Source organism: Cinclus cinclus, chromosome 1 (assembly GCF_963662255.1).
Source record: "Cinclus cinclus chromosome 1, bCinCin1.1, whole genome shotgun sequence".
In the NCBI taxonomy this organism is placed as follows: Eukaryota; Metazoa; Chordata; class Aves; order Passeriformes; family Cinclidae; genus Cinclus; species Cinclus cinclus.
This window is the reverse complement of record NC_085046.1, coordinates 43105390-43132229: the sequence shown is the minus strand read 5'-3', so window position 1 is coordinate 43132229 and position 26840 is coordinate 43105390. Positions and strand designations below refer to the sequence as shown.

At 38.3% G+C, this 26840-nt stretch overlaps 1 protein-coding gene across 1 annotated transcript; it reads left to right on the top strand.

Moving 5' to 3' along the window:
- Positions 1 to 1166: 1166 nt before the first annotated feature.
- On the top strand, positions 1167 to 26838 carry NPHP3 (nephrocystin 3). Its single transcript, XM_062509270.1, has 27 exons — positions 1167 to 1520; positions 2105 to 2230; positions 3462 to 3612; positions 4386 to 4538; positions 5860 to 5993; positions 6245 to 6405; positions 7825 to 7972; positions 8517 to 8591; positions 9105 to 9284; positions 10676 to 10779; positions 11469 to 11583; positions 12626 to 12769; positions 13313 to 13410; positions 13891 to 13993; positions 14612 to 14694; positions 15716 to 15854; positions 16670 to 16834; positions 17316 to 17413; positions 18238 to 18360; positions 18695 to 18884; positions 19025 to 19266; positions 19663 to 19738; positions 20893 to 21020; positions 22502 to 22742; positions 23761 to 23886; positions 24212 to 24327; positions 24521 to 26838. The coding sequence occupies exons 1-27, from the start codon at positions 1167 to 1169 to the stop codon at positions 24699 to 24701; spliced, it is 3954 nt and encodes a 1317-aa protein (XP_062365254.1). The 3' UTR covers positions 24702 to 26838.
- Positions 26839 to 26840: the final 2 nt, after the last annotated feature.

Genomic DNA, 26840 nt, shown 5'->3' with positions numbered 1-26840 from the left:
AGATTCTGAGATTTGGGAACTAATGGATGCTCTCCTCAGCCACGGGGATCTGTTACACTGAATTCTCTATGACAGGTGAAGGAACCAAACAGGGTTTTTTTAAAAAGACAGAGAAGGAAATGTCATTAAGATAATTTACGGGACTGATCATCCATGGCTTCCTTATTCTTCACAGGAAAGATCTTCGAACAGGGAATTCATAAATTTCATGTGAAACACTCAGGATGCGAGCACTGACCTCGGGCACTACACGGCACCACTGCCCAGCGCTCACTTCTTGGCGGCGCCACTACCAGCTCTTCTCAGTTCTTCTTCCTCGGTGAGTGCCAGCTGGTCTCAGCGGTCTCAACTTCCGACCGGTGAGAGGTAGTTCCCTCTCCAAGGTCTCTTCAACACCAAATCTTGAGGCACCACCTGCACGTCCCTGTTTGCCCAAGGACAACAGGGATATATAATCGTGCAGACCAGCCCGGGATGCGGCACAACCTGAAGGCTCCGGGGCAGGTGACAGAGAGAACAGAAATGGGCATTGGAAGAGAAACAGATGCAGCGAAAAGAAAATGGGCACGTTTTTCTTTTTGCTGAAGCATCCCTGGTCAGGCTCAGACGGTGGCAGCGGGGATGGGAAAGTTTGCCGTGACCTCACATGAGCTAACCCCTAAAACGCCGTCACTTTTAGCTGAGAGCATCAAAATCCCGCCGCCAGCCCCTCCAGGTCTCCCTCTCCGCTTTTCCCCAGCCTCTAGGGCGGCCGGCGATGCCCCGTCCCGGGCTGCTCCAGCAGCGCTCCCAAGCCGGGAGCCACCGCGGAACGGGACGGGGCGGGAGCGGTAGGGAGAGAGGGAGAGAGGGAGAGAGAGAGGGAGGAAGAGAGGGAGAGGGAGGGAGGGAGGGAGAGAGGGAGGGAAAGAGAGAGAGAGGGAGGGAAAGAGAGAGAGAGGGAGGGAGAGAGGGAGGGAGAGAGGGAGGGAGGGGGGAGAGGCGGCCAGCGGGGCAGCTTCCTCTCGCTTTCCCTTCCTCGTCCGGCGGCCGCCAAGAGCGGGACCATGGCCCGGAGCCACCGCCGGGAAGGCTCCGCGCCGGGCACGGCTCCGCCGCCAGGTCCCGCCAGGGGCACCGGGCCCTGGGCTCGGGGTTAGAGCCTCGCCCGGGGCGGGCGCGGGGCCATGGGCACGGCGTCGTCGCTGGTGAGCCCGGGGGGCGCGGTCGGGGAGGTGATCGAGGACACGTACGGCGGCGGCGGCGGCGAGGCCTGCGAGATCCCGGTGGAGGTGAAGCCCAAGGCGCGGCTGCTGCGCGGGTCCCTGCGGCGCGTCGGCGGCTCCCGGCCCGGCGGCCTCATCGGGGCCAGCTTCAAGTCGACGGCCTCGGTGCAGGAGCTGGAGTGCGTGGCCGAGTACGAGCGCCTGAGGAAGGAGTACGAGATCTTCCGCGTCAGCAAGAACAACGAGGTGGCCTCCATGGTGAAGAAGGAGGCTAAGCTGGACAGGGAGAACAAGCGGCTGCGCGCCGAGCTGCAGGTAGCGCCCGCTGCCCTGGGGGTGAGGGCGCTGGGCAGCGGAGCTGAGCCTGCCAAAAACTCGTCCCGCTTCCTGGGGAGAGCTGTGGCTGGAAAGTGACGGGTGCGAGTGAAGGCAAGGTGCTGGGGAAATGGTGCCCCGGTGCTCTCCTGCTGAGCCTTCGGGATGCCGTCAGAGTGCGCGCCTGGGGATGGGGTCCACACCCTGGGCGGCTGTGGTGACCAGTGACAGGGAATGTTGTGCCAGGGGGAGCTTAGGCAGGATATTAGGAAGAGGTTCCTCAGCCAGAGGGTCTTGGGCGCTGGAACAGGATCCCCAGGGAAGGGGTCACAGCACAAGCCTGACCGAGTTCAAGAAGTGTCTGGACAATGCTGCCAGGCACATGGTGTGACTCTTGGAGTGTCTTGTGCAGGACCGGGAGTTGGTCCTTGTGGTTCCCTTCCAACTCAGAATATTCTGTGATTCTCCCTGCCCTACAGTAAGGAGGGATGTCGGGTGCTGAGATAATACTGTAGTCAGACCTGGAAAGTAATCTAAAACCTCTTATTGGCAATAAAACTCTGAAAAAAATTAAATGTTTTCAGGCACTTCAGAAAACATACCAGAAAATACTTAGAGAGAAAGAAAGTGCATTGGAAGCTAAATACCAAGCCATGGAGAGAGCTGCTACTTTTGAACATGATCGAGACAAGGTCAAAAGGCAATTCAAGGTATGGTTTGATTTTTCTGTTCCTGGGAAAATGACTAAAAAGGGTGGATGCCACTTTTTCACATTCCCTGAATGAACCCTTCTCCAATAACTTTCATGAGGGCCTCTCCTTAAAGATAGCTTAGAGTGTCATACTTGTAGCTGCCTATTTATATTAAAATAATACTACCAGGACTTCTCTATTAGACTAAAAGGAAAAAAAATCTGAAATAACTTTATAAATATTAAAAGGAGAATACATCATAAACTAAATTCCTGCATTGAATTTGAACACAGGATTATATTCATATTTCAGAGTGACAAGAAAACATGAGCTGCAAATTGCTACATGCTGAAGGAATGTATAAACACAGAGTTCCATTATTTCTGAATAAATTTTATATAGTGCGCTGTAAGGTGTAACACCTTTAGCTTACTTTTTAAAGTGTGTATTGGTGTCTTTTGACTGCAAAATTATGATAGTCAATTAGAGACAGTTTTCACTCTCTTGAGGGATGACTTGAAAGGCCAGGCAGATGTTTCTGCTTTTCCTTTGCCACAGATGATACTTTTGCTACCCAAAATAGGGCAGTAAATCTAGTTTTTCACTATTTTGAAGATTCTTGATGTCCTTAATTTTAGTTGTCTGTTGCTATACGTAGTTCATATTTGGAAGATATATGAAAAGAGCATTGGTTCTGACCTTATTTAAGAAAATGAGACTTGAAGACTACTTCGTTTCTTTGAATTTAAAACTAGATTTGTGTTTTCTTTCTCACATGATGGTAATAAGTTACAAACAGGACAGCTGGAGATGCTTGATCAATTTCTGTCATAGGAAAGTTAAATTTCTGCAACAATAAAACATAAATACAAGATTATATTTAATTGTAAATAAATACATGGAAGAATTAAAGAGAACCTTTGAAAAATTTTTGCATGTAGCGATTTTAGAAGACAATAAAATTTAAAAAGTAAAAAGAGTTGTTTTTTTTCATTTTTAATGAACATACTAATGCAGGCTTCTTTCAGAATGGTGTGCTAAGGTTTATAATGGTAAAATTTTAAAACCAGATAATTTTAACCTATGGTTTCCTGCTTATTTCTGATTTGTGATGACTTCGGGTTCACATTTTCATGCCCTCATCTGGTAAATGAATTCTAGAAACTTGCTTTTCCATTTGAAAGTAGATAACAGAATCTCAGCAACAGATAATGAATGTTAAGATTTTCTTTTCCCTTCCTGCTGCTAGATTTTTAGAGAAACTAAAGAAAATGAGATTCAGGACTTACTGAGAGCCAAACGAGAGCTAGAAGCAAAACTGCAGAGACTCCAGGCCCAGGGAATCCAAGTGTTTGATCCTGAAGAGTCTGATTCTGATGATAATTGTACAGATGTTACAGGTGAGAATTTCATCCCCAACCCTTTATGTTGGCACGTGACTGAAGTCTCCAAACAGTAAAGAGAAGACAGGTATTTATATTGTTTTGACGAAAAAGTTTTATTAATCCAGATGAAAAGCAACTCAAACTAGTTTGAAGGGTAAAAGCAACAAAACTTGCAAACTTGGTTTAGATTGTGGTAAACTTAAATTTCTGGTGTTACAGATTGATAAATGAAGGTAGAGTACTGTCTAGATGCAGTTTACTTGCGCACTTTTAAAAACTTGTTCCTTGAACTATTCTGAGTTTTCTAGTCTTTTCTGAGTGTTTTTAATCTAGATCTAAGGATGATGCTCCAGGATATCCAAAAATCACACCTGAAACTAGAGAGAGGCTTAGATAGAAACTTTGGCTGATGACATGTGCCAGTGTCAGCTGCTGTGTGTTCCAGAACAGCAGAATTAGATCTTTAACAGAGAAGTAGGTACAAAACCTTGTATATGCTGTAAGAGTAATTCAATAACATGGAAAGGGTTCAGATGGGTGTGTGAGCAATCTATGTAACAGCAAGTATTAGGAAATACCCTCAGCCTGTGGTGTCGTGGTTTCTCATTAACTTTGGACAAGCAACTATTTAGAACTACAGCACACAAAGGTGTGAGGAAATCTGCTGAAGGAGAAAAAAAGTCATGCGCAGTGGCATGTGGCTGTAGGTTTTAGCTGGAGTATTTAGGACTGATAATTTACCTTATGTAGTGACAATGAAGAGGGGTTTTTTGTTTTCCAATTTTTAGCTGCTGGGGCACAGTCTGAATACTGGAATGGAGGAGTGTTGGGAAGTGAGCCATCCATGGGTAGTATGATGCAACTTCAGCAGTCTTTCAGAGGGCCTGAATTTGCTCATAGCTCCATAGATGTCGAGGGACCATTTGCAAATATAAACAGAGGTGAGTAATGGTAATTGATTTTCCTGGGATTGTAGGTGTCTATGGAATTTTTCCAGCTATGGTTAAGTAACTCTGTTCCTTCTTAGATCCTTTTCTGTCCACTCTTGGGTAATTTAATTAAAGGATTATTAGAATTCTTTGTAAAAATGAAAGGAAATGTACCTCAGTTTTGTTTAATATATATGACTATGGTGTGTGCAGCAGTGATTTTAGCAAACAGCAGTTACCAGTGCTTTGTTGTATGTTCCTTGTTGACAATAGAAGATTGTGGCTTCTTCTTTCACTATCTAGATGTCCTTTTTTCCATTTGTATTCATATTCTCTACTTCCTGAGTATGAGCATAACATTTGTATTAGAGTAAATTATACCCCTGTTTTACTCATTGATTTTGCATGGGTTTTGACTCTGCCTAGGGGGTCCCTTGCAGAAATCTGATTGCAGGACCAGGGTGTATGTGTTGTTATGCTAATCAGGGCTTCATTTTTTATTGTCAATAATCACTGCTTTTGAAATTTGTTTCCCAAGTGGCCTCTTATAAATTGGCTTCTGATACTCTGCTTTCCTTCACTGACTCTGGTTGTCCTGGCTCTGAAATCTCTCCTGCATATAGTTGACTTTGCTGGCAATTTCTCCCTTTCTAGTTCAATCCTTCAGGCTGTCTGATTCAGAAGTCTGTGCCTGCAAAGTGGAAGGGGTGGGTCTTCCCTGTCATGGCTCCAGCTTCATACACTATGCCTTTCATCAACCTGGGAAGAGAACCTCTTCCTATCTTGAAAGAATGACCAGCCACAAAATGAAGACTCTAAGATTAAAGTTTTAAAACTCATTGCTCCTGTAAGGAATAAACATACAATGCTGCAGAAAGCAATGGATTTTTTTCTCCAGAAGAGGAAGTTCTTGCAGTGTTTTGCTGTCATTTATTCACATGATCTAATTGAAATTCATGTAGATCTCAAGGAAAAAAAAGTGTTTGGTTATGTGTGAATTTATTACTCCTGCATATTGTTACTTATTTTACAGATATCAGTTTGATTTCCTGAAAATATTTCATCAATCCTTTTTGGAGGAAATATGATTATGATGATAATATAAATATATTCAACACTTTTATTTTGCCACATTATCAAATTGTATGACATTGTCAAATGGTATGAGTTCTCAAAAATTGTAAAATTTAAATAATTGAGTAAAAACCACTACCACTATTTTAAATAAAATGTAGTATTCAAGATGTTAAGAGGTGATAATTTATCTGTTATGCAGTGTAATGATATGTGAAGGACTCTAAGACTTCATTTTAGAGTTTTTTTCCATTGGCAGATGACTGGGATGCTGCTGTTGCCAGTTTATTGCAGGTTACTCCTCTGCTTTCCCACTCTCTGTGGAGTAACACAGTAAGATGTTATATTATCAGTACTGATGAGACTCAGCCAGACATGACCATCTTCATTAGAGTGAGTACCTCTCAAACCTATGCTCACTTACATGCTGTCTTGTTTCCAATGTATTGCTGGTTCAGAAATTTGCTTAATACTTCTTGTAAGCTTTAGTAGGTGTAGTGTGATTTCAAAAAAATCAGCGAAAGTATTGTCAAGGGCTTCAGGGGAACACACTGCTTAGAGAAAAGAAACTGAGATTTGTTTGATAGGTCCTTAGTGCTATGCATGTTTATTAATAAAGCACTGTTGCTCACATTTGCTTTCAGAACTACTCTCCAAAACTCCAGAGAGTCTGTGAAACAATGGGGTACTTCTTTCAAGTTGTTAATTTTTCAACAGAGAATGAAAGGCCTCTTCAGGATGTAAGAAAATGGGAAATTGAAAAAAGTTCATTAGTAATTTTGCTCCTGCATTTAACTTTGCCAAGGTGAGTATTTTCCAGGCTGGTGAAACAAATGGCAACTGGTAATTTATGCAGAGTGCATAGCTTGTTAAAATGTATGGGATGCTTTGCTTAGTATGTTTCCTAAGCTAGTAACTTCAAAGTGATACTCCTTCAAACTTTAGGTTTACTAGTAAAGAAACTTAAAAGAATGTATTAACTTTGTACCATTTTCTTTGTCTTGTAGCTACAAATTCTCTTAAGATACAGCTTGAGTGATGTCTTAATAACATATAGAAATGTCTTGCTTTCCAATAGCAGCTCTGTTTTGTGCATGTGGCTGTCTTAGGAATTCGAGATGGCTGATGTGAATGTCCTCAGTGTTTTTCATTTGCTTATCTAGCCTCACACCTGTCTGTAGTATTTGGGGTTTATTCTATCATATATTAGTTCCTGGCTTTGGCTGTCTTTCAGACTAATTTCATGGCTCTCCTGTGTCTTACCTTATGCTAGCTTTTGACAGCTTTGATTTACTGAAGTCATGATGTTTCATGACAAATAGTGATGGAATGTGGTCTCTTTGTTCAGTGAGTAATTTCTTAACCTTCTAGAAGAAGAAGCATGATTCACTAAAGAAAATACAGCAAAGAAGGATTACCTTTTGAATTGTGTTAGGAATGTTACTGTTATGTGTTATATGCTGTTGCCAAATAACCCAGTTTTATATATGTGGAGCACAGATGTGTAAGAACAAAATGTGCAGGGAAAAGAAACACCGAAAGTATTAATTTAGATAATTTCTCTTAGAAAAACTCTGAGGAAAATTGCAGTGCCTGTGTAAAGATGGTAGTATTTGAGCAATTCTCTCTGCTGTTATCAGCATCCCCAAGTAGTATAGTTCCTTCTGTGGAACAGCAATAGATACCCATAGGTATCATTCACATATATAAATGCAAAGTGCTTTTGAATTTGGAGGTGTCAAGTTCTCCTTTTTAAATACTATAAATTGAAAGGCTGTCCCCCAAGACATCGGACAAATACTAAACAGCTCTTCCTAATAAGATCAGAGCTAGAACAGAACCTTCAGATACCTGACAGCAAAGCATATATATGATGCTTATTAATTGTATGTGAAACCATGTTCTTTCCATGCAAGGCAATTACCTTTCACTCTGCATATTGGTATGATGGGAAAAACAGCTTTAAATTTGCAAATAATAATCATAAAAATTAATAAATGGTTTTACTGGTTTTGGTACAAGTAGCATAAATCTCTCTCTTAGCTTTTTCTTGCTTCAGGATTTTTCTCAAATTCTCTGTTGAAGTAGTTGATTGCTTTTTGCTATAAATAGATATGACTTTTGAATTAGATTTTGCAGTGAAACCCATCTTTGGAGCTTGTGTTGATTGAACTGTTTACTGCAGCAGTGTAATATAGCACAAGAATGCTGATTTCCAATCTAGTTGTTTGTTGGAGGACTGTGAAGAAGCCTTCTTGAGAAATCCAGAAGAAAAGCCCCGGTTAATTTACCACAGAAGGGAGGATGGCAGAGTCAGTTCAGTCACAGTTCAACAGTTAATTGAGCAAATTTCTTGCATGAACAAAGCAAAGGTATGGTGTTTAAAAATTGCTGTAAGCAACACTGCATGCTAATAGTCCCAGATTTTAGAAGAAATTGCATTGCGCTCATTGCTCTGGCTGCTCATTCTGTGTGCAGATTGATGAAGCTGAAATTTATGAATGTTATTAAATTTTCATTAGCAGGGCGAAAAACAATCCACTGCATTTTCACTGGAAAAAAAAAGGGCTATACTATAAGGATAGAATTCTTAACTGTGTTTAGGCATTTAAATGGCAATGTTGTTTATATGAGGTCCCTCTGCAGCCACTGAAGGGAATGAAATGTACCTCTAGAGAGATTCCGGCTGCCTGAAAAATCAATCAGTTATGATTTATTTTTCTGTACAGAGACAACAGTTGAGAACAGCTGAAACTAGATGCCCAACTTTTAAAGTTCTTAGGCCAAGTGAATCTTACCTAAGGAAGGCAACAGAATGGAATTTAAATGTGTTCCAGAATGTTTTTGTTGGAAGTCTTAAATACTGTTCTCAGTTGGATTCAGAGTTGTGTCATGCTTTGACATTTACTTTTTCAGATTATTGACCATGCTGGAGGTGTGGAGGAAGGAGCATATGAAATCTATAATTGTGTGGAAAAAATAATTAAACAGGTAAAGTATGTGATGCATTTTAGCTTTTCATGTGTATGCTGATTTATGATCTTAAATTATTGTCAGTGTGATTACTATGTGGTACTTAGATGTGATTCAAAGTATCTCTCTGTTTTATCATTACTATCTGGCAAGCAAGGAAATGTGCAAGTGGAAAATAAAACCCCAAACTGAGCAGCACTTTTATGCTTAAAAACACAGGACCACAGGAAAGGGTTCTATTTATGGGCCTAAACTAGCTTTTAATTTCTCTTTATCCGTATCATAGGTATGTTCTCTCCTTAATCTTGTGGTAAGTTGTTTCCACTATGAGATATTTAAAATCAATGTCATGAGACCTGTGCATTCAGAGTTAACTTAGTTTCATTTAATTGCTTATTTATTTATGTCCTCTGCTACCCTACAAGGAAATGAGCATTTTGGTGTTACTAGAGCCACATACATACTGAGACTAACAGCAAATGTGCTTGCACTATTGTTGCAGTTTTCTCCATGTTATTTCTTTTGACTTAGGATATACTGGGGTATGAAATGACAGACCTAGAAGGCAATGATTTGAGTAATAAGGAAGACTCTACTGCTCCTGAAGAAGAAGTTTTTGGTGATGTATTGTGGGATGCACACGATGAGCAAGAACAGATGGAAGCTTTTCAGCATGCGTCTCATTCAACATGTGAGCTGGGATTTGAGAAAGTGAGTACATTATAAAAGGTATATAGATGAAGAGAAAGTCATCACTCACTTCTGTCCCTTGTTGGGCAAGATGCACTTCTACAGAAGAAGCTGTGTCTGAGAGCATCCTTAAGGCTGTCATTCCTTACACTGGAAGAAGCCATATGTCTGATATAGATGGTATATTTCTTTTCTGGGAGAGATGCCAGTTGGTGTGTTGTTGAATGACATTGATGAAGAAGTAGTTGTTGTGCGTGCACTGGAGAAAAGCACTATAACAGTGTGCCAGAAACAGAGCATCCTATTAGAGGTTGGTCATCAATAGAAAACACTCTGAGTATCTATCTTTTCTTATTTTATTTTTTTATTTATCTTTTATTTTTCCCCAAGGAAATCCAATCTCTTTCTTGACACCTGGAGTTAGGTCTTTAGGAGATGGATAATGAAACGATTTTATCTCATCATGCAGCTGTAAAAGATGAGCAAAGGAAACTTTATAGTGGAAAGCTGCTGAATAGCTCAGTACTTACTCATTGCTGGAAATAAATATTTAAAAACATTTCAAGTTGTGAGTATCAGGAACAGTTATATGGCAGGAAGATATAATGAATGTAGGAAGATAAACATTAAAGTTATCACAGAATTGGTGCAGTAGTTCATTTGGGCAATATACCATAAGCATGCACTTTCTGTTACTGTATTTAAATTCTTAGTACCCCTATTTAAACTTTCTGCATGCCTATTTTACTAGCACAATATTTTCTTTTACTTCACCAGTCCTGTATTGGTAATGGCTTGGAGGATTGTTCCGTCTCTACTACATTCTAGAAAAACAGAATAATAGAACATTAAAGAAAAAATACCTATGTGTATCTAAATGAACCTTTTATTTTAAAGACAAAATATTTCTCCCAAGCGGGTGAAGAGCATTTTGCTTTGGTTTATTTTATCATCTGCTGCAACATTTTTGGACGTTCATATGCTGAAAGAAAGCCTCCTTTTGTATGCTTTTGTATGCTCAAAATAGTAATTCATGGCAGATGCCAACCTTAACTGGCAACCATATCCAGTGCAGTGGAGCAGTGTGGGGAAAGAGGGGCAAGGAAGCTTGAACATAGAATGCAGTTGCTTTACTGTAACACTGATTAAGTTTATTAGCACTGAAGATTCCATTCTAAACAGAGTTTTGAAGAAAGTGTTAATTAATTTTACACTTTCTAAAGAAGAGATAATAAATTTGTGATTTATGTGTTTCCTTGCAACGTTTATTTACACTTGTATTGCATTTGAGTAGTTGCTCCTTTACCTTAATAAATTGGTACATGTATTTTGAATCTAAATGGTTTACAGTACCAGGCACTATATTTCTTCCTTAAACTGGAATATTTATAATGATTGCTTCTTTTTTATAGTATTTTGAACGTCTGAATGACCTAGTAGCAGCACCAGCACCAATTCCACCATTGCTTGTATCAGGAGGACCAGGCTCTGGGAAATCCCTCCTTCTGTCAAAATGGTAGTTTACTTTTTTTTTTTAATATATATATGAATTAAATTTAAGGAAAAAGTTTCCTTTACATTTCAAGCATTGTGTCAGTAATAAGAGGTAAAATGGGGGCATTTACAAAGCACTGAAGTTATTGAACCATCCTGGAAAGATTTATGATATTTAAGTAGCTAATTTCATCTGCCTTTAGCAGTTCCCTGACTCCAGCTGCAACACCTTACAATAAGGCATCACTTGTGTATCTTTCTTTGCACAGCATTACAATGTGGTTTTGATAGCTCAATAGTCTTACCCTTCTCTGATACACAGGAAGGGTCTGAAATGAAGAAAGAATCCTCATAATTTACCATAAGCCATAGAATTTTATGGTCACTTGTATGCTATGACAAAATTTGCTGTCATAAAAATAAATTGATGGTGTCACTGCTTTTTACAAGCTTAGTGGCACATGACTATTCAGTGCCAGGATTCAGTACTTGATAATTGCTATCAATAATGGTGAGAGCAAAAATGGAATTTGACATTAAAAGTTCAGTTATAGCTCAGGAAATGTCTATCCTGTTTTGTACGATAAACATGGAACACATCTAACTAAGATACCCTATCTCCTTTGGCAAAACTGATGCTTTTTGTTTAAGAGCTGTTTGCAAAATTAGTCTATTGAGTCTTTTTTTCTTCTTCTTCTGTTCTTTCATTAGGATTCAGTTACAGCAGAAGCATTCACCAAACACACTAATTCTTTACCACTTTGTTGGGAGGCCCATGTCTACTAGTTCAGAATCTGCCTTGATAATTAAGCGCCTTACTCTAAAGGTAATGCTGTACATGCCCTGCATTGCATCTTTCTGTGTGTGTGTGTGTGTGTGTGTGTGTGTGTGTGTGTGTGTGCAAAGATAACATTTTCTATAAATTTTTTAGCATCAGTGAAAAGTAATACAACTATAGCAGAAAAATATTCAGGTTCACATTGGTCAGGGCTCTAGGCAACCTGATCTGGTTGCTCATTGCAAGGAGTTTGACTAGATGGCCTTTAAAGCGCCTTCCAATCCAAAATCTTCTGTGAGTTTTTGAAATGTAAGGCAATATAGAATGAGGGGAGTCTGATCCTATGCACTTAATATAGCTCAATTAAATAGCATCTCTGGGATGTTCGTAATTGATTAGCATTAGCAGTTATGTTTCCAGTGACCTATATTGATGACTTATAAAACCATATAACCTCCTTCCAAAATTCCCTGCCATTTGACCAATGAAAGAGGCAGGTGGTACCTCTTGTGTCTATGTGCTTAGAAACCTGAGGCTGTATTGGCCACTTGGCACCATCTCGTTCCTAGACTAGGCTCTCTCCTATATTAATTTATTTTTAATTGGGCACTAAATACATGGGGAACAAGAAGGATCCTTTTTCTGCCAGGGTCTGAACTTGCTTTTTCCATCCTGGAGTGGCACTAAGGGCTTTATAGTACTAAAACCTGTAGAAAAATGAATTCAGTTGTGCTTGCAGTTTTCTCATCTGTCTTAGATGTTTAATCTATGAAACTTCAAGTCCTTTAAGTCTCCATATTTCTTGTCTATTGTGTAAAGGTTATCTCTCTAGAATTTAAACACTGACTTCAAGAAATATTTTTTGTTCTGCATATGCCAACTTTCTGCATATACTAGAAGGAAAAAACTCTGTGTGAACTTGACTAGAAAAATTGCCCCCAAATCACATGGAAGTTTTTTTGGGGGGAGGGTGAGGTAGGGGGGAAGGAGTGTTTTTGGTTTTTTTGCCTTTTGTGTCTATATGACTTCTTTCAACTATCCTAGATGATTTTAAAGGTAGAATTTCTTGTACATGTTTATAATTCTGCAGCTTATGCAGCACTCTTGGTTAGTATCACCTCTGACTTTCGATCCAGCTAAACTTCTGGAAGAGTTTCCCCGTTGGCTGGAAAAACTTTCTGCACGTCATCAAGGCAGCATTATTATAATTATTGACTCTATTGACCAAATACAGGTATGTTTTCAAAATCTTTGCCATTTGGCAGTCTAAGAAGAATCTTGACTATTGTAATAGATTCAGCCATAGCTATGTAACAGAAATGTTAGTGTTTGCTTTGCTCTGAATAGAACGTATAGATAATAGTTTTGTAAAAAGTGCAGTTGAGTTATTTTTGTAGATAAATTTTTTTGGGGTTGTTTTGATTTTTTTTTTCCTGCTGAATTTTATCTTTACACCTTAATTTTTGAGCAGTCTGGTTACACTGCCTATCCAAAGATTCAAGGCTACGAGCTGACTTTTGAGCATGTAAATAGACTGGTTTTTATGAAGTGAACATTTCAACAATAGTATTCTCTCTGCTTCATTTAGTGTACAGTTGTACTGATACATATAAATGGGTCATTTAGCACTGTCTAGAGGACCAGATCATGAAAGATTTTAAAGGACACTGGGGAATTTAAGACTCCTTTCATTGGGTTGCACAGTTAATGAAACATAGCAACTTCTGGCATTGTTTTGAACAACCTCTGTGTTAAGAAATTAAAATTTGTTTTAAAGCAAGCTGAGAAGCATATGAAGTGGTTGATAGATCCACTGCCAGTGAACGTGAGAGTGATTGTATCAGTGAATGTAGAAACATGTCCGCAGGCATGGAGGTATGTTATATTTCTGTGATGTGTCAGAGTATCCTGGCTTAGGATTATTGTTTTAAATTGCACTTACTCACTGAAGAGCAGACAGATTTGTCAAGATGTGGAGATTTAATATAGTAAGATTTTGCAGGCTATGAGGAAAATGAGAGCTTCTCTATTGAAGCTTCAATGACAGATTTTAGCTGTTGGAAAACCAGATTCTTATTTTACTGTGATGGATCTATCCACATGACTGTATGAAAGACAATATTAAATGCAGTCAGATGCACATCAAGAACTGCAGTACCGTGATGTAGATTCAGGATAAGGCTAAAAGTGGAAATTTTACTTCAGATGACTAGAAATTCATAGTAGCAGAGAACAACTTCAATTACTGCTTTGATATAAATCTTTAAAAAGCCCTGGAACTCTGATGTCTTTTTTTTTCCCTTTTGTGTGCTATTTAATAAGGTTCAAATATGACTTTGTTCTCTCTTACCAAAGGTTATGGCCCACTCTTCATCTTGATCCACTGAATTCCAAAGATGTTAAATCTCTCATTAGTGCAGAATGTAACTCTGCAAATGTTAAGTTGACTAAAGAGCAGGTATGTCTGTTGCAGTTTTTTCTAAAATATCTTACTCTAGTATAACTTTTAATAAAAACATGGATTAAATAAGCCCAGCTGCCAAAATAAAGAATTATATTTAGCTAAATAAATATAATTCAAGATAGCATTAAGTTTGAGTATTTTTTACCCTATGGCTTATAGCACTGAAACACAGATGGAACAACATACATTTTTAACAGAAGAACTGTGCAGTTGCACATACGGCTGTAAATGTGTTATTCTATTTTAGATTACCAGAAGGTTTAATTATGTTTTAATTAATTATTGTTGCATAATACTGTAACAATGATTGACAGAGTGGGAAAAACAGTATTTTACCTTTTCCCTTGAGACTGATTATGTAAGATAACCTTCATGTTGAGATATAAAGTTGGATCCTAACTCTTCATCTTAAATTCAAATGGGAATTTTCACTCATATGCTCCTATAGCTGGAAATGTGCGCAGTATTTTGTGCACTACTTACCTTGTTATAGTCTTCAGTTGTTACAGATAGAATAATATCTAGAACTTCTGTTTTCTTATCAAACAGTGAACGTTTTATTAGTATGATTAGTTTCATCTCAGTTCACAGATTTTATTTAAAATGTTGCAGGAGAAGAAGCTTGAGAGACATTGTCGTTCTGCCACAACTTGCAATGCTTTGTATGTTACTCTCTTGGGCAAAACCATTGCTTGGTAAGTTGAAGTGTTTTGGAAATTACTATGGTCATCACTAGACTAGAAGACTTCAAATAGATTAGCCTTTTGATACACTTTCATTTTACACAGAATGAATCTTGTTTAGAAAAAAACAGTGGAGAAGTTTAACCCTTCACTGGCTCTGAATGCAATGGGAACAGAAATCAGAGAGTATACAGTCATCGGTTTGATACCAAGTGAATCCAAATAGTTGTATCTATTTGTTTTAAGATCTTCTATTTGTATTTTATTTTAATTTGCTCTTCTTTATGGGTGTTAAGTTGCTTCAGTGGTTTTTAAAGGTATGTGGAGAATGTTGGTATTGTGTTGTTAAATAGTTAAATTCAGGAGTATTGTATTTACTGATGCACCAGAGAATTTGCCCCATAGATTTTTAAGGCTACAGGGAAGTTCAACAACTGTTTAGTTTAACATCCTGCATATGGTCCTTAGCCTTGTAATTCCTGCTGTGGAGAAAATTAATCTTCCCTGTTGTGCAAGAGAATACCTAATAAGTGCATTGGCTTCTTATTAACCTAGACTTCATCTTGTTGAGAAAGATGCATTTTTAGTTAAGAGACTCCCAGAAGATGATACACTAATTGGTAATTTACTCTGGGTGACTGATTTCATTATTTTTGTTCACATTTTATGTTCTAGAAGACTCAATTGTTCCTGAAAACATGATTTGAAAATTCATTAAATGAAATAGCAGCATGTGGTATTATCTTTATCCATCCTGATGTTTTACTTGTACTCCTACTGGAGAAAAAAACACTGCAGCATAGGGTTTTTAATAAAACTGTTGTAGCTAGTTAGAAAAATCAGGCAGTATGACAGAAACTGGCTCAGAAGAGCTCACCTCTTCTTTGTTTAAATCTCATCAGGTGCTGTGCACCTTTTGAACCCAGTAAGAATCCAGAGAGTATTTGAGATAGAGCTCTTTTGTAGCTTCAAATCAATCTTGCTCAGAAAAAATTAATATTCTAAATCTTACCCTTTTTGTCCTTCTGCTCAGTGTTGGAAATACAGGAAATATTGATGAGATTCTTCAGCAGTGTTGCCAGTGCCAAGACACAGTGTCACTGTACAGGCTTGTTCTGAGATCAATTCAGGAATCATTGCAGAGCGATAAAGAGAAAGGTCTTTTGAGAGAGGTAAGCAGAGAATGCATTACTATTTCTACAGGAAATGAATACTCTTCCCTGTAAAGAGTTTTTCTTAACTTAAAAGCAAATTCAAATTTATATTAGTTCATATGTGTGATTCAGATATTACTGTGTATTATTAGTATAGAAGGGACAATTTAATTTATGTAATTACATCTGTTGCATAACTATAGAATGTATGACTGTTTTGTGTTAAGTATCAACTTATTCTGTGTTGTCTCACAGAATAAAGCAGGGCTTTTTCACTATGATGTAATACAGAATTAGCACTTCCGTGCTGATCACTACCACGATCTAGTGATTAACTACACTGAGCATAGTAAATGCAATCAAAACATGGTGTCTTGTGAATACAGGCATTGCTTATTACATTTCTGACTCCCCTTCCTACCTTTGCAGAATTTCCCTCTTGTGCAAAATATTTTTTTAATTAGGACACAATACTTCTACTTGTTGCTTCTTTGGTTCTGGCAGAATAAAGACCCTCAGCATGTTTTACCTTGATGGATGGATTTTACTCATGATGATAGAGTTACTCTCTCCCAGTGTTTTAGAGGAAGGTCTGAGGAGGCATTTGTTTGTCTCAGAGTGTCCCATTTGGTACTTCATCTGTTAGAATATTAAACCATTAACACTGAGGTCTCTTCTTTGAGAAGAGGGAAAGGGATTGTATCGGCAGGGTGCTTTCCTTTAGCTTTAAAGTTGTCACAGTGATAAACATTATTCTTTTGAGATTTCAGTGTAACTAAGTTCTCCAGGAAATATCACTAACTGTGTGAAATCTTGTTTTCTGCTTCACACAGATACTGTGTGTCATTGGTGTCAGCCATAATGGGATGAGTGAGTCAGAGTTGATGGAGCTTTATCCTGAGCTGACTTCTGCAGTGCTGGCCTCACTCCTTCACAGCCTGCACAAAATGTGTCTGCTGACATATGGCTGTGGTTTGCTGAAGTTCCAGCACCACCAGGTAAAGTTTGTTATTCTAAACATGTGGAAGTGAAACTCCAACTCCTAACTCCAACCCCTGTTTTTTAGATAAGTTCTGCTGTTAGCTAGTAGGCCTTGAAATATTGATGTTTGCTCATCCATTCTCCTTAACATCTGGTCTGATTTAGAAACGCCTTGAAAACTACCAGAGCTGGGATAAACTGGTATTGCTGAAAATCTGGCCTTTCAAACCTTCATAAATTTCTAATATATGAATTGTTAACTCCACGTATCCTAGAGAACACTGGCTTCCCAAAAAAACCCAAGAAGAATTGAAAGAGAAAGGAATATTGCTTGAATAACCAGAGCTGTGTTCTAAGGGAAGGCAATTTGTTTGTAGTGCCTTTTTCATTGAAAGATTTGCAGTTCTACAAGATGAGATGTGTTTCATCACCCTGTGAATCATCAGCACTTAAACAAATTAAATGCATTCTCTTTCTTTTAATTATACTCTTTTTCAGGCTTGGGAGATGGTAAAACTAGAGTATATGGAAGCAGGTGAACGTGTTATTTCTGCCTATAGACAAAAACTAGTGGAATATTTCACCATGCAGTTAAGGTAGGTCAGAATTCTTCAAGTAGTGCTCAGTTGCAGATTTCATGCCTCATAGATATTTTTGTTTTCTTCATATACCTGAGTTTAGTAAATTATTATGGCAGAATAACTATGCAAAATTGTCAGTTTGGAAGTTTATTTATTGATATGTTGCTTTTTAATCTTGGAAAAGAATGAGATCTGTGAAGGGGAATGGGGATGTGATAAAGTGGTAATGGGGAAATGTAGGGCATGAATTTATAACTTATCAGTTATTTTTTGGTCTCCAACCCCCCATGGATTTTTGACTCCCAGCAAATGCTAGGAAATTTGAGTTTGCCTAGGACTTGAAGCAGAAAACCACTTGTGTTCAGCAAGCAATTAGCACATAGATAAGAGAAAGTCCAGTAGGACAGCTGAACATCTGCTAGTTCATATCCAGCTTGAAAACTTGCATTTACATCCTGAGTTACTGTGTCCCAGCTGTGGACTGCTGCTGTTTATTGCTCCTCCAAGCATCCACTGTTGGGTAGCAGGAAGCCAAGAGGGCCGCAGTGTGCCAGACAAAGGAGACACAGAGGGACAGTGGGCTGCTGCAGGGCTGCAGTCCTTCTGGCAGGTAGAGATTAGCCTATATGGGATGGAGAAGCAGCTTCCTGGGGGGATCCAGTGCCTTCTGAGGTGAAATTAAAATGAACATAAAAGAAAATGGAGTACACAGGTCTTACAGTAATCTGTCTGTTCAGACAATCAGGTATGGAAATTGTATGCTTGCCTGGTTCTCACATCAAATTGACAAGATGTTAGGCCTGTCAGAGTTTTAAATTTGATTTTTTTTCTTTCAACAGTCAAGACCGAGTGACTTGGAGAAGTGCAGATGAACTTCCCTGGCTCTTCCAACAGCAGGGTGATAAGCAAAAGCTGCACAAGTGTCTTTTGAATCTCTTTGTGTCCCAAAACCTTTACAAAAGGTACAAAGGTAGCAACTGCTTTGGCCCTGATAAATATTTCATAGTAATTTTTTGTCAATATAAATAAAAAATTGACAGATTGAAATACTAATATAGTAGAGGCTGAAGTGCTAAATGCTGTTTGCATATAAATAATGTATTTTTTCTGTTCTTACACCCTGAGGGGTGGTAAAGGAATAAATATTGCTGTTGAATAGTGTTAGTCTCCATGGATTGTATCTGTAGATGCTGCAGCATAACAAAAACATTTGTGCATGTAGGCCTTTTTTCCTAAGCTAACATCGGTCTGAATAGAGGGGTATCAGAGATAAGATTCTTTTCCTTGTTAAAACAGGGGACATTTTGCAGAATTGCTGAGTTACTGGCAGCTGGTTGGGAAAGATAAGAGCTCTATGGCAGCTGAGTATTTTGACTCTCTGAAAGAATATGAAAAAAGCAGTGAGGGAGAGGAAAGTATGATCTGCCTGGCTGATCTGTATGAGACTCTGGGACGGTTTCTTAAGGACCTAGGTCTTCTCAGTCAGGTAAGTACATTTAGAGATTGTTGTAACAGCAAAAAGGCAAAGAAAGCAGAGCTCAGTGTGTGCTTTCTATAGCAGTAGTTAAGTTATTGCAGCATAGAGGATGCTGCCTGCTGCCCTCACACTGGACTTGGCTGTTACAGGCTGTAGCTCCTCTGCAGCGCTCTCTGGAGATTCGAGAGACCGCGCTGGATCCAGACCACCCGAGGGTGGCACAGTCACTCCACCAGCTGGCAGGAGTGTATGTTCAGTGGAAGAAGTTTGGGAATGCTGAACAGCTGTATAAACAGGCACTGGAAATCTCTGAAAATGCCTATGGAGCTGAACACCCTCGGGTGGCCCGTGAACTTGATGCACTTGCAACCTTGTACCAAAAGCAGAACAAGTAAGCTTAATTATACTGCTGGATGTTTTTAATGTGAAGGTAGTAAAAAAAATAGTAACAGCAAAAGTTTTCTTCCTGAAGCCATAATTTTTCTTTGGTTCTTTTTTTTTGAGTTTCATATGTTCAAATGCAAGCATGAACATCCCCTCTTTACTTTTGTAGCAGGTCACATAGGAGGGGTCAACATTTTGCTTAGTTTAACAAAAATCTTGTCGAGATAAAAGAGAAACATTGTTTGTCCCTAATAATTCTGTAAATTTTATATTTGAAAAAAAGTGGAATTACTCTCAAGAATGGTAAATTTTCAAATCTGTACACTGAAGTAACTTAGAATCTTTTCAGCTTGCTTATTGATGCTACATTTGACATTCTTCTCACACTACAAATTACTTTCAGATATGAACAAGCTGAGCAACTGAGGAAAAAGTCCTTCAGAATACGCCAAAAAGCAGCAAGGCAGAAAGGCAGTCTGGTAAGTAAGTACTTGATATTTAAAAAGAGATGCAGGGCATGTTGCGGCAGTGCTAAACAGATGACAGATTGTGTCTGCAGAGCTGACAATGCTCCAGGGCTTTTGAAAACTGTGGGCATAGGTAGTGAAGTACCTTAGCAGCAGATTTGGTAACTGCCCTTTCAACTCTGCTGGAAGTGGAGATGTATCAGTACAATGCGAATGGAGTTGAGAGAAGTGGAAAAGAAAGAAGTGGATATATATGTTTCAGAGGTGTGGAATTACAGCTGATACGACTGTGTGTCAAAGTGATAATGGAAAAAGGTGTTCTCCAGAACAGCTCAGGCATTTATCCTACTAGTAAATACAGTGCTTACTGCAATGGAAAACCCCAGTAAAAACATTAGGTGATATACAGAGTTTTTTTCCCATGTTTTCTTCTTCTGTGTTGTTTTTCAGCTACAGAGTTTCCCTTGTCTTTTTTGAACTAAGGGTCTATCATGTAATGCCTGTTCTATAAGTGTCCAGCTAATGGCTCCAGAGCTCAAGTTGTAGCTCTGATGAAAGTAAAAAAAAACAATAAACATGTTGATATTTCCACAGTGATTGAATAAGAATGAATTTGGTTCATGAAGATTTGGTCTATTTCTGTAATGAGTTCTGCAAAAATATTTTTATCAAGACTGCAAAAATAGGTAGAGTGTGTAAAAACAGCTGTACCTTTTACTTTGATTTGTTTGTAAGCATTAATTTGTCTGTCCATTTTAAAAAGATTGATGTGAAGCCTTGAGTAGTATTTTATATGCATTTGTATGTTGTGTTTGGGATTGGAGATTATATTGATTTTAAGTTTTGAGCTTATAAACCTAAGAATTTGATCTGAACTGGTTATTTGAACTGTGAAGCTTAAGCTAATTAGCATGTCTGATACAGGGAGAGCAGTGTGACAGCACAGTAACTTGTATTGCCTGGAAGTTTTCACCAAAAATTCACTTTTTTTTGTGCAATTTGCTGATAGATTGTAAGTAAGCACTTGCCATATAGCTCAAAAATAGAACTTAAGGAGGATTATTGTGTTACTTTGGCACCAAACTAAGTCTTTTGGTTTTTCTGTCTTTAGTGTTAAACTTCAAAAGTACTGGTGACTGGCTTACATCTCCTTCTCTTTGCTATAGCGTGGCTTTGCTCTCCTGCGTCAAAGAGCCCTGCAACTGGAAGAGCTCACATTAGGCAAGGATACACCAGATAATGCTCGAACCCTCAACGAGCTTGGAGTTCTCTACTACCTGCAGAATAATCTTGAGTGAGTTGTACTGATTGTGACACATCCACTGAGTGTTCTCAGATGTCTGAATGGAGGCAGAGCATGGAGATCTAGCACTTAATGCAGACACATGATCAAATGCTTGTTGTAGTACTGTCCTGTATTCATTCTGCTGGGTTTTGTTCACTGTGAAATTTACTTCTATTTTCTATTTGGTGCTGTTGATATGTGGGTATTTACCGAGTCAGTGCGCTTCCTGCATTCAGAATTGATATTCCACAGTTAGCCTTTGTTGCAAATACCAGTTCTTTCTAAAATTTGTGCCTCCTCTACTCAGCTTCACTATTTTGTAGTGAAGTGGTCTCTTTTGCAGTGCTCATCTTTGAACAGCAGGATTGCTGTTTTTCTATGACAGTATTACAAGAAGTCATGACCTAAATATTCATTGTGCTTGTAATCCCTCAGATTTTACCCTGATGTCCTGTTTAAAACCAAAAAAGGTCAGAACAGCCCAAAGGTGTTCTAAAAGCAGAGATAAAAAAGCAAAAAAGCACAGAGTGAGTTCTGGAAGTATTTTTGCTTCCAGTTCTTTGTGTACCTGTATCTGATGTTTGAGGCACCTGTAACTTTTGGATAATTACAGAAGTACATAATTATTTAGGATCTGCATACAGAATCACAATCTCTGCAGTGAAGGAATTGATTTTTGCCAGTTGTTGGACAAGTGGAGTTTTCATCAATCAGTTTACCCTCATGAAGTGACTGATTATAGAAGAGCAATATTTTGTCTAATCTCATACAGGATTGTTTAATATTCCATATGTTTTTCATATGTAGTTCCTGTTAAACATAACATAATTCAAGAGTAGATGTATCTCCACTATTTTGTAGGTGAGAAAAGGTATAAACTTGCTTCTAATAAATGTTTGAGGAGCTTTTAAAAATTGATATCCCTGCTCTGAACCAGCAAGTCCAAGAGTTCATGTAGTTAAAATGAAATCAGTGGCAGAATATGTCACTTAATGAATAAATTGAATGAATAATGAATTTATCGCATCATCCTCCAGCTCTTGCATAGAGTGAACATCTTTTGACATTTCTAAGTCTAAGAGCTCCAGAATTGAACCTACAGTTCTGTGTATAAATAGTCTTTTTTTTTCTCTCTAATGTAAAATGGATTTTTCTGATTTACTAAGCTGACCTCTTGAGAATAGCATGACAGGGTTTGTGTCGATGTCAGGATGAGGAGCTGCCTAGTAATAATGGATGCTAACAGTCTTATGGAGGGATCACCTGTAGTTTTGATAATGGAGTTGCTGTAAAGCTGTAGTGGAATAGTAGCACCCTACTATAGAGGGATAAAAATGTGTCTTTCATTTCAGTGGTGACATTATGGAGTCTTTTCCACTTTGTGAGATCCAAACAGATTCTGCTATGAGTATTTGTTGTTTCAAACAGGCACTTCAGCCTGTACAGATGTTACCAGCTTTAAAATATTGATGAGCAAATATGTCGTGTAGGACAGCAGAGCTTTTCCTGAAGCGCTCCTTGGAAATGCGGGAGCGAGTTCTGGGATGCGACCACCCAGACTGCGCGCAGTCTCTGAACAACCTGGCAGCCCTGTACAATGAGAAGAAGCACTATGACAAGGCTGAGGAGCTCTATGAGAAAGCTCTGGACATCAGGAGGAGAGCCTTGGCTCCAGATCACCCCTCCTTAGCTTACACTGTGAAACACCTGGCAGTGCTGTACAAAAAGATGGTGAGCACACACCTGTTACCTCTTCTGATCACCTAAATTAACTGTAATGTCTTTGTCTTAATGGAAAAAATAAGGTTTTAGGGGGTAGGAATAGCTCTGTTTACACAATGACCTTGAACTTTACAGTCAATTTAAGGGCAACTTTTAGAATTATGAGGGAAAGAGCAGTTCACAAATGAACTGTCTGGTTGAGACACCTTCTGCTTATGTTGACTCAGTGAAAGATGAGCATTACTCCTGTGCAAAATACACTGCGAGAAGTAAAATCAGCCAGAGTATAAACTTCTCCATTTCATAATCTCAAAATGTATTATGAGTATTTTTGTTTGTAGATGGTTGTTCTAACCATTTGCTATTATTAGTGTAATACTGACATATTCTTTCCAAGTGTTGAACCAAGATCAAGTTCAGTGGATTATAAAACTTTTATCTATTTTATATTTTCACATTTTACTGTTTTTTCAAAGAGAAAAAAGACCTTGAGGATAATCTCTTGGATCAAATTTGCTCATGTTTTTGCTAAAACTTTTACCTGCTGTTGAGTGCATTAAATGGTTTTGGGTCACAGTATTTTCTGCTCACTTTAGCTTCTCATTTTCATACTGCTAGAAACTGGAAAACCACTCAATATTTGCATCAAAAACCTCTTTGCTAGTATGAAGGAGCACAAATTAAAAGTCACCAGAGTAAACTATTTAAATAAAAGTACAACTGAAAACTCTTTTTACGTTCTTCTCAATGAGACACTGGTGGATAAAAAAAATTAAGAAAGGAAGAAATAGACCTAGCCGAGAAACACATTAGCTGGGAGTTGAATATGCCCAGTATTTTGGAAAATTAGGTTCTAATAAATATTCATGATTAACAATCTGTGCAGAAAATATCTATTAACTAACCATAGTTAACCACTTATTCTAGAAACAGTTTGATCTTCTCTAAGGCTTTTGCTTAAAATACTCCTTACTGTTACCATCTTGATACAAGAGAACCAAATTATATTTTTTCCTGCTATTTCTAGGGAAAACTTGACAAGGCTGTTCCTCTGTATGAGTTAGCAGTTGAAATTCGACAGAAGTCATTTGGACCAAAACACCCGAGTGTAGCAACTGCTCTCGTAAACCTGGCTGTCCTTTACTGTCAAATGGTAAGTTTGTCATGCCTAACGTTTAGTTTTCTTGCCTTAGGCTTTTTTATTAATTGTGTCCAAATGAAACAAAGAAACTTGACCATATTCTAAAGGGAAATTCCTTAGAGTACTTGCAAATTCTCAGGTTCCATTTTAAACATTGAAAGCATATTTGGCAAGGGCAGTGTATACAGGGAAAAGATAATTGCTTTGACTGGTAGGCACCACGTTGTATCTGGGATGCATTGATACTATGCTGGCAAAAAAAAAAAAAGCCAGTGTAATACACACCTACATCAAAGAAATACACATCTGTAACAAAAAAACTTTCTGCTGCTCAAAGAAAAAGCAGATTGAAGCTTTACCTCTCTATGAACGTGCACTGAAGATTTATGAAGACAGCTTTGGACACATGCATCCTCGTGTGGGGGAAACACTGAAAAACTTGGCTGTGCTAAGGTAAGATCCTATGATTTAACCCTATAAATGCAATTACTGCATGAAAGAAAACATCTGGGCTTGTGTAGTTTCTGCGAAAGCAGAGTTTTAAGTACACTAAGTAAGTTGATAGTATGGTGTATATTTCAGTTTAAAGTAATTGAGAGATTTGTTTTATTTTCTTTTTTCAACTTTGTTATACTCTTTTCCAAAGCTATGAAAGGGGAGACTTTGAGAAGGCAGCTGAACTTTACAAGAGAGCTATGGAAATAAAAGAAGCAGAGACTTTGTTGATAGGTGGAAAAGCAACTTCTCGACACTCATCAAGTGGAGACACGTTCAGCTTAAAAAGTGCATTATCACCAAACACTTTGCTGGAACATGGACAAAGGTGATACCAGCCTGCCCCAAGAAAGGGCAGTCTCCATGGATATTTTCAAGTAGATGTAAAATGACTAAGACAAATCCATTTTTCCGAGGATTATGTACTGTTTTGGGACTGACATTTGTCTTCATGAATTCTGCCTTAACTTTGCAGACTAAATGGTACAGGGTGAGCTTTTTTCACTGTATATGGGTACACACATGAGTTACTAGCTCAAGTTGTAGCTAATACCAGAAACATGGACTTGATGGCTCTTAGGCTAAGTGCCAGGACTATAACAAATTAAGCTGAACCACTTGCATAAACTCTTAAGGAGCAGTTCTTATTTCTGTATTGTAAAAGCATGGTTTAGAGGATTCGTGTATTTTTGTATCATCAACCCTTCCTGCCTTTCTACAAGCCTTTAAAGTTGTTTCTGAAGAAACGGTAATTTTGAAAAATCTTTGAAAATACTATTTAACCTGAAGTTTTACCTGCAGGGTTACTTCAGCCTTAGGCAAACTTTCATTCAAGTGACTTGTGCAAAATTAATTGGTTTCCTTGGGAAACTAGGGTATCTAAATACATCATCATCTACAGTTAAAGCTGTTGTCAAATTCCACTCTGTTCAATAAAAATACTTCCAGTGAGCAATCAGAATGATGATTATGCCCAGATTTCCTGTTCTTAAACCTTAAGCAATACTTTCACTATTTAATCTTACTGAATCCCTTAAAATACAAGAATGTTTGTATTAGCTGGGAAAACCTAGTGATACAAAATAGTTTGCCATCAGATAAAGAAATGTTAATAAAATCTACCTGCCTGTTGTATTTCTGAATACCTGAGTCATTGAAAGAATCAGTCTGAGTTCTATTCTCACTCAGTCCATAAATGCATGCATCAACTTAAATACATACCAAAAAGACTTTTTACAAAAAAAGAAATGTAAGTGGGGAATTAATTCAAACTCTACTATAATATTTCAAAGGCAACTGATGTTAAGATTAATTTGATTCAGTTTCAAAAATGCAAATGGCCTTCACTTCAAAGGAGTACTTGCCTTCCACAGTGTTTTTTCTCTTTTATAGTAGAATTAAATATTATTACTTTCAGCCCTTGTTCTGATTAGGAAGAATTTATTATTTTGGGAATGCAGTAACCTGGCAAAAGAAAAGGTATATAAAACTGACAGGAGCAATACACAACCCAAATTTGATTTTTAAGATTTAGTTGTAAATAAAAAAATCAAAAGTAGTTCTTGAAGGGGTTACAGTAGAGCACTAAGAGTTAACACTTTGTAATAGCTCTCTGGATATTTTCCTCTTATTCAGAAAATGGGTTTGTAAGCAAGGGTTTACCACTCTGTTTCAGCCAGCTTGAAAAGTTTTGAAAATTGGAAAGTTCTTTGCAGGATTGTCATCAGCTAAGAAGAGCAGCAAAAGGAAAACCACACAAATGCACACAAAAAACCCCAAATAAAAATACCACCCCCCAGCCCCCCCAAAATCTAAACCTACTTGCCTTGTGTGTGTTTTTGTTGACTGATGTTCTTAGACCTGGTAATTCTCTCCTCTAAAGAATTACCAGACGTCTCGTCTAGCTTGTCCTGTCCTGATTTTATCATGTAGAGTGGTACATCTTCCCTCCTAAATAGTGTCCCTTATAACAGTAAGGTACCTTATAACAATAAGGTAGCTAGCTTAAATAAGAAATTACTTTCTAGACCCTCAGCGTTACTGTTGCTGAACTGTTAATATTCTTCCATTGACCAACTTGTCTCCAACTTTCTCATAGGTCGCAGGGTTGGTTTCGGAGTAAGAAAAAAAATTAAAATAAAAAATTGGTCCCTAAAATGTAGCAGATACCAACCATCCATCGTCCTTTAGCAAAGAGGGCAAGGAATCCATGTGCCTACCCTGTGAACCCAAAGAAAGCTTACGAGACAGCTTCCATGGAGCTGTACCTCACAGACAGCAAGGAAAAGTCATTTGTATATATGGGATATGCCAGATCATACTTCTGTGTAGGAGAGCTTCACCTCAAAGCAGAGGGTACCAGTTTCAATGGAGATTTAATTACACTCAGAATACCAATATATTAATAATGTTCATGAGACACTGTAAAAACTGAACACTTTTATAAGACTGCCAAATAAACAAAGCTGGAC

Bases quoted from the DNA above. Each gene is read 5' to 3' on its own strand.
- NPHP3 (XM_062509270.1), top strand. From the start codon at position 1,167: ATGGGCACGGCGTCGTCGCTGGTGAGCCCGGGGGGCGCGGTCGGGGAG. The intron at 18,885-19,024 runs GTAAGTACATTT...TGGCTGTTACAG, and splicing joins ACCTAGGTCTTCTCAGTCAG to GCTGTAGCTCCTCTGCAGCG. The intron at 23,887-24,211 runs GTAAGTTTGTCA...TGCTGCTCAAAG, and splicing joins CTGTCCTTTACTGTCAAATG to AAAAAGCAGATTGAAGCTTT.